At 44.0% G+C, this 17,608-nt stretch overlaps 1 protein-coding gene and 1 long non-coding RNA gene across 2 annotated transcripts in view; one reads left to right on the top strand and one right to left on the bottom strand.

The window, feature by feature from the left end:
• The window catches only part of LOC309617904, a 34,054-nt gene that overhangs the window by 2,464 nt on the left and 13,982 nt on the right, over window positions 1-17,608 (bottom strand). The window lies entirely within an intron of this gene.
• On the top strand, window positions 155-1,838 carry LOC309617865 (heterogeneous nuclear ribonucleoprotein D-like). The gene is made up of 2 exons (XM_082370775.1): window positions 155-612; window positions 1,000-1,838. Exons 1-2 carry the CDS (start codon window positions 268-270, stop codon window positions 1,558-1,560), a joined length of 906 nt encoding a protein of 301 aa, XP_082226901.1. The 5' UTR covers window positions 155-267; the 3' UTR covers window positions 1,561-1,838.

Below are 17,608 nucleotides of genomic sequence, written 5' to 3'. Positions count from 1 at the left end.
GAGAAGCCACCGCAATGAGAAGCCCGCGCACTGCAACAAAGAGTAGCCCCCGCTCGCCACAACTAGAGAAAGCCCGCGCACAGCAATGAAGACCCAATGCAGCCAAAAATAAATAAATAAAATAAATAAATTTATAATTTAAAAAAAAAGGAAATGAATGGGTTCTTCCGCCGCCATTTTAAATCCAGCTCCATACAACGTTCTGCCGCCGCTGCTTCCGCGACACGGATTGCACGCCAGCGCCTCCCGGCCAACAACTCAGCCGCTATGGAAGGCATGAACGAGTACAGCAACATAGAGGAATTCGCAGAGGGATCCAAGATCAACGCGAGCAAGAATCAGCAGGATGACGGTGAAATGTTTATTGGAGGCTTGAGCTGGGATACAAGCAAGAAAGATCTGACTGAATATTTGTCTCGATTTGGGGAAGTTGTAGACTGCACAATTAAAACAGATCCAGTCACTGGAAGATCAAGAGGATTTGGATTTGTGCTTTTCAAAGATCCTGCTAGTGTTGATAAGGTTTTGGAAATGAAAGAACACAAGCTGGATGGCAAATTGATAGACCCTAAAAGATCCAAAGCTTTAAAAGGGAAGGAACCCCCTAAAAAGGTTTTTTTTTTTGTTTGTTTTTTTTTTTTTTAAAGCACTTTTCTTTTTTATAGCTACTTTATTTATTTATTTATTTATTTATTTTATTTTTGGCTGTGTTGGGTCTTCGGTTCATGCGAGGGCTTTCTCTAGTTGAGGCAAGTGGGGGCCACTCTTCACCGCGGTGCGGGGACCGCTCTTCATCGCGGTGCGCGGGCCTTTCACTATCGCGGCCCCTCCCGTCGCGGGGCACAGGCTCCAGACGCGCAGGCTCAGTAGTTGTGGCTCACGGGCCCAGCTGCTCCGTGGCATGTGGGATCTTCCCAGACCAGGGCTCGAACCCGTGTCCCCTGCATTAGCAGGCAGATTCTCAACCACTGCGCCACCAGGGAAGCCCCCCCTAAAAAGGTTTTTGTGGGTGGATTGAGCCCAGATACTTCAGAAGAACAAATTAAAGAATATTTTGGAGCCTTTGGAGAGATTGAAAATATTGAACTTCCCATGGATACAAAAACAAATGAAAGAAGAGGATTTTGTTTTATTACATATACAGACGAAGAGCCAGTAAAGAAATTGTTAGAAAGCAGATATCATCAAATTGGTTCTGGGAAGTGTGAAATCAAAGTTGCACAACCCAAAGAGGTATATAGGCAGCAACAGCAACAACAAAAAGGAGGAAGAGGTGCTGTAGCTGGTGGACGAGGTGGTACTAGGGGTCGTGGCCGAGGTCAGGGCCAAAACTGGAACCAAGGATTTAATAACTATTATGATCAAGGATATGGAAATTACAACAGTGCCTATGGTGGTGATCAAAACTATAGTGGCTATGGCAGCTATGATTATACTGGGTATAACTATGGGAACTATGGATATGGACAGGGATATACAGACTACAGTGGCCAACAGAGCACTTACGGCAAGGCATCTCGAGGGGGTGGCAATCACCAAAATAATTACCAGCCATACTAAAAGGGGACGTTGGAGAAAACAGGAAGAGATTGCTAAAGTAACCCATCTTGCAGGACGACATTGAAGATTGGTCTTCTGTTGATCTAAGATGATTATTTTGTAAAAGACTTTCTAGTGTACAAGACACAACTGTGTCCAACTGTATATAGCTGCCAATTAGTTTTTGTTTTTACTTTGTCTTTTGCTATCTGTGTTATGACTCGACGTGGATGTGTGTTTATACAAATTTTATTTGTATGATTTCATGTTAAACCTCAAATAAATGCTTCCTTCTGTGATTGTTTTTCTGCGTCAGGTACTAAATAGCTCTGTAAAAGTGTAATTTTAAATAAGCAATAATTAAGGCACAGTTTATTTAGTAGGGAGTATTGATCCATAGGGAGAAACTGGTCCTTTACGAATAGCCAGCTACAGTGTCTACTCTGTTCTCTTTTTGTTAGATGTATTCTATGTTCTAAGGCTTCATTTCCCTGTTAACTGAGGCTTCCACATACCTTTAAGTCATGTTGTTTTCTCTCTGTGTATCTGGAGACTTTGTCATGAAAGTTTCTGTGGCGTAGTTATAGTGTTGTGATGAGTGGAAGCTTTCTAGTAGACCGTAAGTCTTCTGGTTATATTTGGAAAAGTAACTTTTTAATGGCACAAAGCATGCTGGTAGCTCCTTTTATGAATAGAAAATATTTTGCTTTGTTCTTGTCTCTGGAAAGGCATTTGTTATGACTTGCTGTATTCAGTGGTCTGCTAGAAAAGAGCTTTGGCTAATCATAATACCATAACTTTGTTTTCTTGATTAAACTGTCTGAATATACCCAGGGGAAAAAACACTTGAACTGTGTTATAGGAGCCACAGTTTAAGAATATCAGATGTAGTTACATTTAACACAAGGATTTTGGCAAATAGGTATGAAGTTACTAAAGTTTGAACAAAAGTTAGATTAAAATATTCGACGTAGTGGATGAGTAAATTAATTGTATACTATTCTGTTGGTATTATGTCACAGCAAGCACCAAACTGAACAAAATGTTTTCTGTTGGGGCATTTTTAGGAAGCTGTATTGGGTGTTAACTGTTACGTGGTGTGAGTTCTCAGAAAAAATCATGGTAGTAAGTTTCATCATTTTTAGTGCAGTTAGTGCATGAGCTGAAGAGTTAAGCATATCCATGTTCAAATGTAAAAGGAATAGTGGGGAAAGGTATCCCTTAAATCTTATGTAAATGCAAATCTAAGTGTGACCAAGTCATGTCATTACAACAGATCTTCTGGTGCATTAAAAAAAAAAAACAGCTTTAGCTCTAGATTTTGGAGGATGTCCTGGGTAAATTCAAGTTTTGAATTTTACATTCAGTGTAGTTATTGAATTTAAGGTTTTTGTTTTTGTTTCTGTGGTTCCATGTTAGCCATTAGGATTGGCATACATGTTCACATGTGGAAAATTGACCTCACCTTCAACCAAGTGTAAATTTTTTTATGCTAATGAACCTGCCTTGTTTTATTTGGTGCCTGCAACTTTCTTTGTTCCGATGATGTTTGTACTTCCTGGGCTATCAAGTTACAATGCTTTTGGCGTTTTGCTCCTGTTTTGCTATTTGACCTTACACCTAGGCCAAGTACCAGTGCTGGCTATTGCAAGGGATTGTTTGATTCTTTCAACATGCAACCTTAGGGAACAGAAAGGAGATTTTCATCTTAAGTTATGTTGTCAAAGTCAGGTGCAGTGTCTTTAGGGCAGTGAATCCTGTAAATTCAAATTTATGATTAGGTGACAAGTTGACATTGAGGTTGTCCTTTCCCTGATCAAAAATGAATAAAGGCTTTTTAAACAAAATCCAAACTCTTCAGTCAAGTCTTGATATATATGACTTTGAAGAAATACACTACATCTAGAGATTATTGTCTGAGATCTTTTAGAAAAACTGAAGTACTTATGACAAACATAATTAACCTGTATATTCTTAAATATGCTTCCTGAGTTGTTTTGAGCAAGTTTTATGTGTTGCTACTCACCCTGAAAGAAACCTAATCAGCAGTTTTGTTGATTAACACGTTAGTATTCTGTAGTCTGATGGCTACATTTACAAGATTAGGGATTAAGAGTTAAAATGTCATTGGGATACTAACATGGATAAGCAGAGCATTTATTTCATTCTCTTCCATGCATCTTTTTCATAATGGTGACAGTAACGGGACCCTTTTGCTAATCTTATAAATTTCAATACAAAGAAACCTGAGAAATTAATTGCTATAGGTTGCAAGTATTTGATAGGATGTCCACCACAGGATACTACATTTCACTGATTAAAAAGGTGATTCAAGGACACTGCAATTATAATTGAATTTTTAAATGTCATTTTATATAAACTGCAATTTTTAGTTACAAGTGTGTGTGTATGTGCGTTTCTACCATTTGAATTGCTCCTAGTGTTAAGCGAAGTCAAGAAATGTCATTCTGTAAAAATCTCTCAAACTTTCCAACTTAATAGAATTGCTATCTACTGTGGTCTCAACTTTCCGAGCAAAAGCGATACAACTTTGTTTTCATGTAAAGTCATTCAAAAGTGTATTGCCAGAAAAATGTGGGCTGTTCTTTAGGATTGGTTGAGGTTTTATATTTTTCTTTGTCTTGAAATAGTCAGATGTGGGATTTCAGTGAGTTTTGGTTGAATAGAAAAAAGTTGAAACTTAAAAAAAAAAAAAAAAAGAAAAGAAATGAATGGTTTCCTCTAAGCTTCAAGTCTGCTCATCTGTAAAATGAAGACGGAGATGCTTGTGCCGCGAAGAGTCAGCCAGAGCTTTCCCGGCGTGGGCATCAGCCCAAAGGGCGAGTTTCCTTTCTCCTCTAGACTCTCATCTCTGTTCTGACCTCAAGGTCGGGGAGGGACCTGGGGACAACAGATGTCCCTGGTGTGCGCCCCAGCTCACGGACACCATGCCCCCAACTGCTTCCTTTTCAGATTCTGAGGAGCGCCTTGAGGCCAGGGAAGGGAGCAGGTCCTACCAGCCCAGGGCAGGGACTTGGAGCCCCAGGACCCGCGCTGATGCAGGCGAGCCGGCTGCCACCGGCTGCCCCTTTGGCAGGTTCTCATTTCTTCTTAGTGCTGCATAATATTCCATTGTCTGGATGGACCGTGGTTTATCCATTCACCTCCTGAAGGGCATCTTGGATGCTTGCAAGTTTTGGCAATTATAAATAAAGCTGATAAAAAACATCTACGTGCAAGTTTTTGTGTGGCCATAAGTTTTTAACTCCTTTGGGTAAATACCAAGAAGCACAATTGCTAGATCAGATGGTAAGAGTATAGAAGACTATTTTTTTTAAAGGAACTGTATTATTCAAAATGTCAAGGTCACAAAAGACTAAGAAAGACTGAGGGATTGTTTCACATTAAAGGAGATGAAAGAGATATGATAATTAAATGCAACATGGGATCCTGGACTGGGTCCTAAACTGGAGGATGAAATGCATATTATTGGATCAATTGATAAAATTGGAATGTAGACGATAGATTAGGAAGAAATAGATCAGTGTTGAATTTACTGAAGTTGATGACTGTACTACGGTTACGTAAGTGAAATCCTTGCACTGAAGCATTTAGGGGTAAAGGGTCATCCTGTAAGCAACTTACATTCGAGTGGTTCAGGAAAAAAAAAAAAGATATAGCAAGAAAGCAAATGGGGCAAAATGTTAATAATAGATGAATTTGGGTAAAGATTGCTTGGGTTTCTTTGTACTATATTGTAATTTTTCTGTAAGTTGCAAATTATTTCTAAATAAAAAGATAAACCACAAAATGACAAACAACTCAATTAAAAATGGGCAATGGGGCTTCCCAGGTGGCGCAGTGGTTAAGAATCCATCTGCCAGTGCAGGGGACATGGGTTTGAGCCCTGGTCTGGGAAGATCCCACATGCCGCGGAGCAACTAAGCCTGTGAGCCACAACTACTGAGCCCGTATGCCACAACTACTGAAGCCCACGAGCCTAGAACCCGTGCTCCACAACAAGAGAAGCCACCGCAATGAGAAGCCTGTGCATCACAACGAAGAGGAGCCCCCGCTCACTGCAACTAGAGAAAGCCCGCGCGCAGCAACGAAGACCCAACGCGGCCAAAAATAAAATAAATAAATAAAAAAATTTTTTAATCTACAAACAATAAATGCTAGAGAGGGTGTGGAGAAAAGGGTACCCTCTTACACTTTTGGTGGGAATGTAAACTAATACAGCCACTATGGAGAACAGTATAGAGGTTCCTTAAAAAACTAAAAGTAGAACTACCATATGACCCAGCAATCCCACTCCTGGGCATATACCCAAAGAAAACCATAATTCAAAAAGATGTATGCACCCGAATGTTCATTGCAGCACTATTTACAATATCCAGGACATGGAATCAACCTAAATGTCCATCAACAGAGGAATAGATAAAGAAGATGTGGTATATATATACAATGGAATATTACTCAGCCATAAAAAGGAACAAAATTGTGTCATTTGCAGAGACATGGATGGATCTAGAGACTGTCATACAGAGTGAAGTCAGAAAGAGAAAAACAAATATCATATGCTAACACATATATGTGGAATCTAGAAAAATGGTATAGATTATCTTATTTGCAAAGCAGAAATAGAGACACAGACATAGAGAACAAACATATGGATACCAAAGGGGAAAGGTGAGGGGTGGGATGAACTGGGAGATTGGGATTGACACATATACACTATTGATACTAGGTATAAAATAGATAACTAATGAGACCCTACTGTATAGCCCAGGGAACTCTACTCAGTGCTCTGTGGTGACCTACATGGGAAGGAAATCCAAAAAAGAGGGGCTATATTTATATGTATAGCTGATTCACTTTGCTGTACAGCAGAAACCTACATGGCAGTGTAAAGCAACTATACTCCAATTAAAAAAAAAAAAAGGTGAATCATAGAATGCCACATGACCCAGCAATTCTACTCCTAAGCATATGCCCAAAAGAACTGAAAATAGGGGCTCAAAGAAACACTTTCACATGAATGTTCATAGCAGTGCTATTCACACTTGCCAAAAGGTGGAAACAAATGTCCATCAACTGATAAATCAGTAAACAAAATGTGGTGTATACCTGCAATGGAATATTAATCAGCCATAAAATGCAATGAGGTCCTGACCCATGTACAACGTGGCTAAACTTCAAAAACACACTAAATGAGAGAAGCCAGACACAAAAAGTCACACATTATATGATTCCATTTACATGAAATACCCCAAATAGTTAAGTCTATAGAAATAGAAAGCAGATTAGTAGTTGCCAGGGGCTGAGAGGAGGGAATGCTTCATAGGTACAGGGTCTCTCTCCTTTGGGGTGATGAAAATGTTTCGGGGACTTGATAGAGGTGATGGTTGCACAATATAGTGAATGTAACAAATGCCACTGAATTGCACGCTTTAAAACGTTTAAAATTTTATGTTATGTAAATTTCACCTCAATTTTTTTTTTAAGTTAAAGCAAACAAACAAAAAACCAGTCTGGTGACATGGCAAGGAAACGAGCTTTGCCATCTGACGAGCCTGGATTCAAATTCCGATTTTGCTTCTTCCTAGTTGTGTACCTTGGGCAAGTCCCCCGTCTCTCTGAGCCTCAATGTTCTCATGTGTGATACAGAGAGAAGAATATGTGCTGGAGGGGTTAACTGTGAGGATGAACTGAGATAAGTACGCGTAACATTCCCAGCATAGAGCCTGGCACATAGGAAGCATTCGGTGACAATTATTATTGTTATGATGATGATGGTGTTGATGATGATGGTCCTTGGCCTCTGCCATGCAGTCCAACCACAAACCCCATGTGGATGGTCTTTGTGAACCATAGGGAAGTTCAAAATCAGGCCTTCCAGCCTGAGCACACGCAGGCAGGCTGGCATCATGGCTAAGATCCTAACCCAGAGCCAGACTCACTACTCACTGACTCTTTGATCTTAGGCCAATCAACCTCTCTGTGCCTCTATTATCCCATCTATAAAATGGGGATGGGACTTCCCTGGTGGCGCAGTGGTTAAGAATCCACCTGCCAACGCAGGGGACACGGGTTTCAGCCCTGGTCCGGGAAGATCCCACATGCCGCGGAGCAACTAAGCCCGTGCGCCACAACTACTGAGCCTGCGTGCCCTAAAGCCCGTGCTCTGCAACAAGAGAAGCCACAGCAATGAGAAGCCTGTGCACCGCAACGAAGAGTAGCCCCCTCTCACCACAATTAGAGAAAGCCGGCGTGCAGCAACGAAGACCCAACGCAGCCAAAAATAAATATATAAATAAATTTATAAAATGGGGATAACGATAGTACATACCTCATAGGGTTGTTGCGGCTTAAATGAGTCTGAAATGTGCCTAGAACTTTGCCTGGTGCTGAGGAAATGCTATGTCAGTGTTAAATAAAATAGGGTTTTCCCCGGCACACACAGATGAGACTTTGGTCTCAGCCCTGCCCTCAGGGCCGAAGAGTGACAGGCAGAGCTACACCCTCAAGTATGAGTACATGAGTGAGAACCCAAGCCTGCAAGCACACACGCACACTCACGCTCATGCAAACTACACAAGAGCACTGTGGCTAGTGAACACTGAGACACAGCTGCCCCCCATGCAGAGGCAGCTGCCCCAGATACACTGGTCATGGTCACCCCTTTCCAGGTCCAGCCCTCACTATGCCAGCCCAGAACGCCACCCTGCCTTGGCTTTCAGAGCAAGGGAGCAGCTCAAGGAGTCAGAACCCCCAGGATTGGTCAAATCCAGGAGACTGGGTGTTGGCCAGGAGCACAGCATCAGAATACGACCGACTGCCCTGGACTCCTCGGCTTCCAAAGATGGGTTCCTACCAGGGATCCAGGATTTGACCTCTAGAGGGGCTCTGTATGAAGAGGCTTTGTCCCAGAGGCATTTTAGGAATAAAGCAGAAGAACATCACGTCCCAGGAGCAGGAGGCCGGCGGGGGGCAACACAGAGTCATGGATGACCATGTAGGAAGCCTGGGGTCCAACACTACAAGGGGCAAACAAGAGGCTTTCACTCTCTGCGCCTCAACTACCCTATCTGAATGTTGGTAACCATGGTGGTGGAGGGATTGGATGGCCCTAGAAGGTCCACTCGGTTTTGCAGTTTGTGTGTATGTCTCTCACTTGAAGGGATGGGAAGTAGGAGGTTTCAGGGTTGGTTAGCTCAGTGGCACCATGGTCTATGGCCATACCACCCTGAACGCACCCGATCTCATCTGATCTCGGAAGCTAAGCAGGGTCGGGCCTGGTTAGTACTTGGATGGGAGAACTCAGTGGCACCATGATGTCATCGAAGACGCCAGTGTTTTCCATCTTTCCTCTCTGAAATCTTTATAGTGTTGGCCTTTGAGTACTTATCTATTGCTGTATAACAACCCCCCCCCAAATGTATGGCTTTTTTTTTTTTTTTTTTTTTTTTTTTATGGCTGTGTTAGGTCTTCGTTTCTGTGCGAGGGCTTTCTCTAGTTGCGGCAAGTGGGGACCACTCTTCATCGCGGTGCGCGGGCCTCTCACTGTCGCGGCCTCTCTTGTTGTGGAGCACAGGCTCCAGACGCGCAGGCTCAGTAATTGTGGCTCACGGGCCTAGTTGCTCCACGGCATGTGGGATCTTCCCAGACCAGGGCTCGAACCCGTGTCTCCTGCATTGGCAGGCAGATTCTCAACCACTGTGCCACCAGGGAAGCCCCAAATGTATGGCTTTAAGCAACAATATTTATTATCCCTCATGGCTTCAGTGGGTCAGGAATTCAGGAGCAGCTTACTGGGGGTTCTGGCTCAGTCTCTCATGTGGGTGCAGTGAGATGTCACCTGGGGCTGTGCTCATCTGAAGGCTTGACTGGAGCTGGAGGGTCCACTTCCAATGACCCCCATGGTTCACCCACATGGCTGGCAAGTCGGCGCTGGCTGTTGGCTCCTCTCTGCAGATCTGAGTGTCCTCACAGTGGGGTATGTGTCCTTACAGTGTGGTGGCTTGCTTCCTCCAGAGGGAGCAATCCAATAGGGACCAGGGCAGAAACTTCAATACCTTTCACAATCTAGCCCTCTAAGTCTGCATTCTGCTATATTCTAATCGGTCACATAGGCCAGCCCTGATACACTGCAGGAGAGGACTTCACAAGGGCATGAATACCAGGAGGCAAAGCTACCTGGAGATCTTCTTGAAGACTGGCTTCCTCAGCCTTCATCTGCAGGTTTGCCCTCTTACATACAAGAAGGAAGATTTCTTTTCTTTTTTTTAAGATTTTTTTGATGTGGACCATTTTTGAAGTCTTTACTGAATTTGTTACAGTACTGCTTATGTTTTGGTTTTTTTGGCCAAGAGGCATGTGGGATCTTAGCTTCCTGACCAGGGATCAAACCCGTACCTCCTACATTGGAAGGTGAAGTCTTAACCACTGGACCGCCAGGGAAGTCCCAATAAGGAAGATTTCTCCTGAAATATATTCATGTGTATTTATCAGAGAGGAAAATCTTCCCCAGAAATCCCCCAGCCAGCATCCCCTCAAGACCCTCCAGCCAGGTTTGAGCCAATGTCCGTGACCCAGCTGCAAGAGAAGCTGGGAAGGTGGGCCCCATGGGAGGCTGCCTCCGTTAGTAAAGAAGAGGAAGGAAAGTAGCCGTTGGGTGAGCAAACAACGTCTTTCACAGAAAGCTAACCACTTCGGTGCCCTACAAGAGGGAGTGACCACACTCCCAGGATAAGGGGGTGTCATGTGACCCTTTATATTTGGAGGGTTTAAACAAGCCCCTGGTGTGGGTTCCCAAGGAGAAAAGGAAATACTGTCCTAACCTGGGGCTCCTGAAGCTAGTGGGCACACTAACTATGGGCAAGTGTACAGGAAAGAGAGCTGCCACACACTGAGAGCCACAGGCTTGGGATCTCAAGCCTGCGAGCCCCTAGCTGAGTTTAGCCCGTTTTCAAAAGGACACAACAGCATCCTTCACCAGCAAGTCCTATGGACTGGTTGGGATCAGGCTCCAATAGTGACACCATGTGGCCATAAGAAGCAACAGCAGTCATGAACTATTCCAGGCATAGTATAAACCCCCAAAGTTCATGGATAATTCAGGGTGGTCTCAAGATCCTGGATTTCTTGCTAATGAGACACATGCAGGCGTGAGTGATTAACTGGGAAAATAAGAGCTGTGATCATATTGTATCCCACATTATGGAACCGACCATTTTTATAAAGCATATACCCAGGGCAAAAGTATAGCAGCATATATCCCAAAGAGTTAACAGTACTTATCTCAGGCTCCTAGAATCATAGGTACTTTTTTTCCTTTCTTTTCTTTTCTTTTTTCTTTACTTGCCAATAGTAATAATAGCAAATATTAAATAGTACTCACCATGTGCTGGACCCTGCCAACTACCTGTGAATTGGGTATGATAATTATACTTATTTTTTAGAATCAGAAACAGCCCCAAAGAGGCTAAATAACTGCCCCACCTGGTTCTGAACTCTGTGCTCCTCTCCTTTTTGCTATACTGTCTTTTTTTTTTTTTTTGCCCGCGCTTACAGGATCTTAGTTCCCCAACCAGGGATTGAACCCAGGCCCCAATAGTGAAAGCACCGAGTCCTAACCCCTGGACCACCAGGGAATTCCCTGTACTACCTTACTGTCTCATTTGTATATACCAAATTTTCTGCAGTATCTCACTTACATAATATTAAAAAAGAAAAAGTAGTGGCCTGTATAGTTTTTATGATCACACCAAAAAATAATGCTACAAAACAAAACAAGATAAACATGACCGACCATGTGCTATACCTGTGGCTAAGGCGGGATCAGGGCTGCTGGCGCTGCATGGGCGCAGCTACACCAGAAAGGTCAGGATTTTGTGCCTGCAGAAGCCCACTTCCCCTCTTCACCTGGGCTCTCCTGTTGGTTTTTTTTTTTTTTTTCTTTTTTGGCCAAACCACGAGGCTTGCAGGATCTTAGTTCCCTGATCAGGGATCAAAGCCGGGCCCCAGCAGTGAAAGAGCCGAGTCCTAACCACTGGACCTCCAGGGAATTCCCTGGGCTCTCTTGATTTGGTAGCAATTTTGAAAATTCCTCCTTTCCCTTGGAAGCTCTGAATACAAGGAGTAGCAGTTAATAGGGACCTAGCCCTGGTGAGCAGTGGGGCTGCACTGGGGGCAGGGTGAGGCCGAGGGAGGCTGCCCAACTAAAGGGAAGATGGGAAAAGAGAAGGAAAGGAAGAAAGGGAGAGGGAAAGAGGAAGTGGGCAGAGACAGATGAAAAAAAGGAAGGGAATTCTCTAAACTTCCCCCTTCCCCGGCTCTCAGTGTTCCCTGAGCTTTCAATATCCACCCATTGGGCTCATGATGCCACCTCCTACTGGTGTTTCCAAACTCCACTCAGAGGTCACCTCCTCCAGGAAGCCTGCAGGCTTGGCTGAGTACTTATCTTTATCCTGAAACTTACTGCTCGTTATTGGGATTTTCTCTCTTTCCCATGAGTCAGTAAGCCCCTCAAAGGAAAGGCACTCTTTCTGCCTCCTCCAGAGTCTGGCCCAGGCCTTGACCAGAGCAGCAAGACAGAATGGATGTTCTAAATGAGTGAATGAAAGATGCTTCTCAGGCGACCAGCTGCACCAGCATGGGACTAATTATTTTCAGCAGAGGTATGTCTTTCTTTTTTAAAAAAAAATTTTATTTATTTATTTATTTATTCTTATTTTTGGCTGCGCACTGGCTTTCTCTAGTTGTGGCAAGCGGGGGCTACTCTTCGTTGCGGTGCGCGGGCTTCTCATTGCGGTGGCTTCTCTTGTTGCAGAGCACGGGCTCTAGGCGTGCGGCCTTCAGTAGTTGTGGCACATGGGCTCAGTAGTTGTGGCTCGCAGGCTCTAGAGCGCAGCCTCAGTAGTTGTGGTGCATGGGCTTAGTTGCTCTGCGGCACGTGGGATCTTCCCAGACCAGGGCTCTAACCCATGTCCCCTGCGTTGGCAGGTGGATTCTTAACCACTGAGCCATCAGGGAAGCCCCTCAGCAGAGGTATTTCTGTCGCTCCAGTCTTTACTAGCAAATAGCTAGAACTCTGTCCCCTTTTGAAAACATGACCCAACACACTTCTTTGGGGATCATGCAGAGGGTGGCGTGCTTGTGCACAGAACGTTCTCTCAAGTATAGAGCACCTAGGAGCTCTCTGCACACAAGGACACCTCTCTGTGGGGCTTCCGGCAGACCTGGGGAAGCAATCCCTGCACTAGTGTTCACAGCTCCCTTCCCTCTTGGTGTGGACCAGGATCTGAGGAGTGGAGCACAACCTAAGTGGTGGCCTGAGCTGTACACGGCACCAGGGACTTCCCTGGAGGTCCAGTGGTTAGGACTCTGCACTAGCACTGCAGCGGGCACGGGTTCAATCCCTGGTCAGAGAACTAAGATCCCACCTGCCACATGGCGCAGCCAAAAATAAAAATAAAAAGTTAAGCTGGAGGCCCTGACTCTCTTGTTATTTAGGGCAATTTATTTTCCAGGGGCCAACCTAGACCCTCATGCAAAAAGACAACGCCTGTCTTCCTCATGTATTCAAGCATAACTGAAAGCGACAGGAGGACAAGCTGAGTCATGACTCTCAGTGAAAGAATTTGGAGACCCAGGGACTTGAAGCTCAGGTTCTAGTTCCAGCTCTGCCTCTAGGTGTCCTGTGTCCAGCTGTAAAACTCACACCACCAAAGAGAAAAGGAGTCCCTGGCTCCTGGCTCCACGTGAGGCTACCCCACCACCAAGCCACTGGAGAGATGAGGCCTTCATAGCTGCCCAAGAGAACAGACACTGCAGCAGGTAACTGCCTCACTCTTGGCCACATTCCCCTGGCAACTAAGGGGGAAAGGAGCCCATGGTCCCCACACCAAGCAGCTTGAACTAATTATCTGTTGCTGCTTAGCAAATTACGCCCAAATTTTATGGCTTAAAACAATAATAATATTTTTAATTATAAGAATTATACACGGGACTTCCCTGGTGGCGCAGTGGTTAAGAATCTGCCCGCCAATGCAGGGGACACAGGTTCAGTCCCTGTTCTGGGAAGATTCCACTTGCCGCAGAGCAACTAAGCCCGTGTGCCACAACTACTGAGCCTGCACTCTAGAGCCCGTGAGCCACAACTACTGAGGCCACATGCCACAACTACTGAAGCCTGCGTGCCTAGAGCCCATACTCTGCAACGAGAGAAGCCACCACAATGAGAAGCCCACGCACCACAACAAAGAGGAGCCCCCACTCGCTGCAACTAGAGAAAGCCCGTGCGCAGCAACGAAGACACAACACAGCCAGAAATAAATAAAATTTAAAAAAAAAAAAAAAAAGAATTACACACCATGACCAAGCAGGATTTATCGTAGGGATGCAAGGTTGGTTTAATATCTGAAAAATCAATTAATGTAATATATCACATCAATAAACAAAAATCATATGATCTCAACGGATGCAAAAAAAAAAAGGCATTTAACAAATCCCACACCCTTTCCTGATTAAAAACACTCAAACTAAGAATAGAATGGAACTTCCTCATTCTGAAAAAGGGCATCTATGAAAAATCCACAACTAACATACTTAATGGTAAAAGACTGGATGTTTTTCCCCTAAGATCAGGAATAAGACCAGAATGTCTGCTCTCACCACTTCTACTTAACATTTTACTGGAGGTTGTAGTCAGGGCAATTAGTCAAGAAAAAGAAATAAAAGGTACCCAGATTGGAAAGGAAGAATTAAAACTATCTCTAGTCACAGATGATATGATCTTTTATATGGAAAACCCTAAGGAATCCACTAAAGGACCTTTAGAACTAATAAATGAGTTCAGCAAGTTTACAATACCCAAAAGTCCAATTGTATTTCTATACACTTGCAATGAACAACCCAAAATGAAATGATACATCAACTATATCTCATTTTTAAAATTATTTTTTAAGAATTTAAAAAAAGAATAACCAAATGATATTGAGAAGACAATTCTGCTCACAACAGCCTCAAAAAATAAATAAAATAAGACACAAATGAACCTATCTATGAAACAGAAACAGAATCACGGACAAAGAGAACAGACTGGTGGTTGCCAAGGGGGAGGGGGTTGGGAGAGGGATGGATTGGGAGGTTGGGGTTAGCAGATGGAAGCTTTTATATATAGAACGGATCAACAACAAGGTCCTACTGTATAGCACAGAGAACTGTATTCAATATCCCATGATAAACCAGAATGGAAAAGAATATTGAAGAAAGAATGTATAGAGACTTCCCTGGTTGTCCAGGGGGTAAGACTCTGAGCCCCCAATGCAGGGGGCCCAGGTTCGATCGGGAATTAGATCCCGCATGCATACCACAACTAAGAGTTCACGTGCCTCAACTAAAAGACCCCACGTGCCACAACTAAGACCCATTGCAGCCTAAATAATAAATATTTTTTGAAAAAGAATGTATATATGTATAACTGAATCACTTTGCTATACAGCAGTAATTAACACAACATGGTAAATCAACTATACTTCAATTAAAAAAAACAAAGTCACCCAGTCACTCTCTGTCCCAGCTTCATAGTTTAATGCTCTGCATGGCTCCTATCACTGTCTGCTAGTTTTGTTTTGTTTTTTTTTAATTTTTTAAAAATACCTTTATTGGAGTATAATTTCTTTACAATGTTGTGTTAGTTTCTGCTATACAACAAAGTGAATCAGCTATATGTATACATATATCCCCATATACCCTCCCTCTTGAGCCTCTCTCCTACCCTCCTTATCCCACCCCTCTAGGTGGTCACAAAGCACCGAGCTGATCTCCCTGTGCTATGCGGCTGCTTCCCACTAGCCATCCATTTTACATTTGGTAGTGTATATATGTCAGTGCTACTCTCTCACTTCGTCCCAGCTTCCCCAGATTTTTTTTTTTTTTTTTGATGTGGACTATTTTTTTAAAGCCTTTATTGAATTTGTTACAATATTGCTTCTGTTTTATGTTTTGGTTTTTTGGCCTCAAGGCATGTGAGATCTTAGCTCCTCGACCTGGGACTGAACCCACACCCACTGCATTGGAAGGCGAAGTATTAACCATTGGACCACCAGGGAAGTCCCTGATAGTTTTCTTGTTTGTTTTCTTTCTTTCCCACTGTCGGTCTTAGCAGCTGCTGCTGTCACTAGTACCTGGCACTTGGGCTGGGCTCATTCACATTTTAATAAAGAAGGGAGTGAATTGCTGTGTGACTTCTGGTAGGTCAGTGCTATTCTCTGAACTCTCTCCATGAAATAAAGTTATGTGACTGGATAAGCTCTTTGCTACTGAGAATCAATCAGCCTTTAAGGCAAATCAAAGTTATGCTGGTCAGTGACCACCAGGTGTTGCTAAAGATAGCTTCTTTGCTAAGAGTCAGTTCCATGGCAGGGTAGTTCCAAGGCTGGATAGGAGGGCTAAACGGTCAGCTCACCACTATGAGGGGCTCCAAGAACACCTGGAGTCAGCACATGCCTACTAGAGGCAGGGGCCTCCAGTGACTCAGCCAGCCAGGCAAAGGCCCTGGGGCTGGGGCCTCAGTCTTCCCATCTGTCCATTGGGTGTAGACTCATTGTCCACGTTCTAGTTCAAATCCTTCCTCTGTAACAGAATTGGGGTGAGAGGAAAGGAAGATGGAAAAGGGGAAGAAGGTACCCTTTTCCTCCCTCTTCTGCTCTCAGGGGCCCTTCTCTTGGGACAGGGACATGTCTTTCCCAGGGTGCGCTCAGGGTGCCCACACATTCAACAGGAAATCTCCTGTGACAGAGTGACTTCATTATCACCATGCCTGCAATGAGGCAGAAACAATCATGTTCCACAGAATTCCTCTTGTGTGAGTTGGGGAGATCTTGGAGGAGGAGGGAAAATGTATTTTTCTAAACCAACAAATGTTAAGACCATTAGTAGCTCAGGGTTCAACAAACACAGGCCACCAACCAGTTTTGCTAACAGGTCAGAGTCTGCAGACCCCTGGTTTAGAGGAAACCCTGTAAGGAGCTGCTTGGGGTCCCAGGCATCTATGAAACAGAAGAGCCTCAGGAAGAGGCACTGATCTATGCAAGGTCTGCACTTTCTTCCTTCCGATAAAACACACACACAGAATAGGCTCAACACACTGCTATGAGTGTTGAGTCCAGGGAGAGATCAGTTTGGGTTCTGGGAGAGGAAGGATAGAGGCAGCCAGAGACAAGAGGAAATGCCTGGGGCTTCGGGGTGGCTCTTCAAGTCCCTGAGTCTTGGGACTTCTCTGTGGTCCAGTGGTTAGGACTCTGTGCTTCCACTGCAGGGCGCATGGGTTCGGTCCCTGGTCGGGGAACTAGGATCCCCACATGCTGCGTGGCATGGGCCCCCCCCCCACCAAAAAAGACCCCAGATCTTCAGTGAGAATGAATTTTTCTGCACACATCCAAGTGGTCAAAATGGTTAACGTGAGAGGGGTTATGCCTCTTGCCAGAACACTCATCCTCATCCTGATTCGATCCAGCCCCCAAAGAGAAGGGGGGCATCCTTTCAGGGGTATATTCAGACCCAGGACCGATGAAAGACTTGGGAACACAGCCTCCCGCTCCTTGTCAAACACCCATGGACAAGAGGGGAGGAGCTGAGAAAAGGGAACCCTCTTGCACTGTTGGTGGGAATGTAAATTGACACAGCCACTATGGAGAACAGTATGGAGGTTCCTTAAAAAACTAAAAATACAACTACCATACGACTCAGCAATCCCACTACTGGGCATATACCCTGAGAAAACCATAATTCAAAAAGAGTCATGTACCACAATGTTCATTGCAGCTCTATTTACAATAGCCAGGACATGGAAGCAACCTAAGTGTCCATCGACAGATGAATGGATCAAGAAGATGTGGCACATATATATAATGGAAAATTACTCAGCCATAAAAAGAGACAAAATTGAGTTATTTGTAGTGAGGTGGATGGACCTAGAGACTGTCATACAGAGTGAAGTAAGTCAGAAAGAGAAAAATAAATACTGTATGCTAACATATATATATGGAATCCAAAAAAAAAA

This window comes from Balaenoptera borealis (genome assembly GCF_965194805.1).
Source record: "Balaenoptera borealis genome assembly, chromosome: 20".
Lineage (NCBI taxonomy): Eukaryota > Metazoa > Chordata > Mammalia > Artiodactyla > Balaenopteridae > Balaenoptera > Balaenoptera borealis.
This window is presented reverse-complemented; position numbering and strand designations above follow the sequence as displayed.

Coding starts and splice junctions, on each gene's coding strand:
- LOC309617865 (XM_082370775.1), top strand. CDS start 268: ATGGAAGGCATGAACGAGTACAGCAACATAGAGGAATTCGCAGAGGGA. Junction 613..999: donor GGAAGGAACCCCCTAAAAAG/GTTTTTTTTTTT, acceptor CCCCCTAAAAAG/GTTTTTGTGGGTGGATTGAG.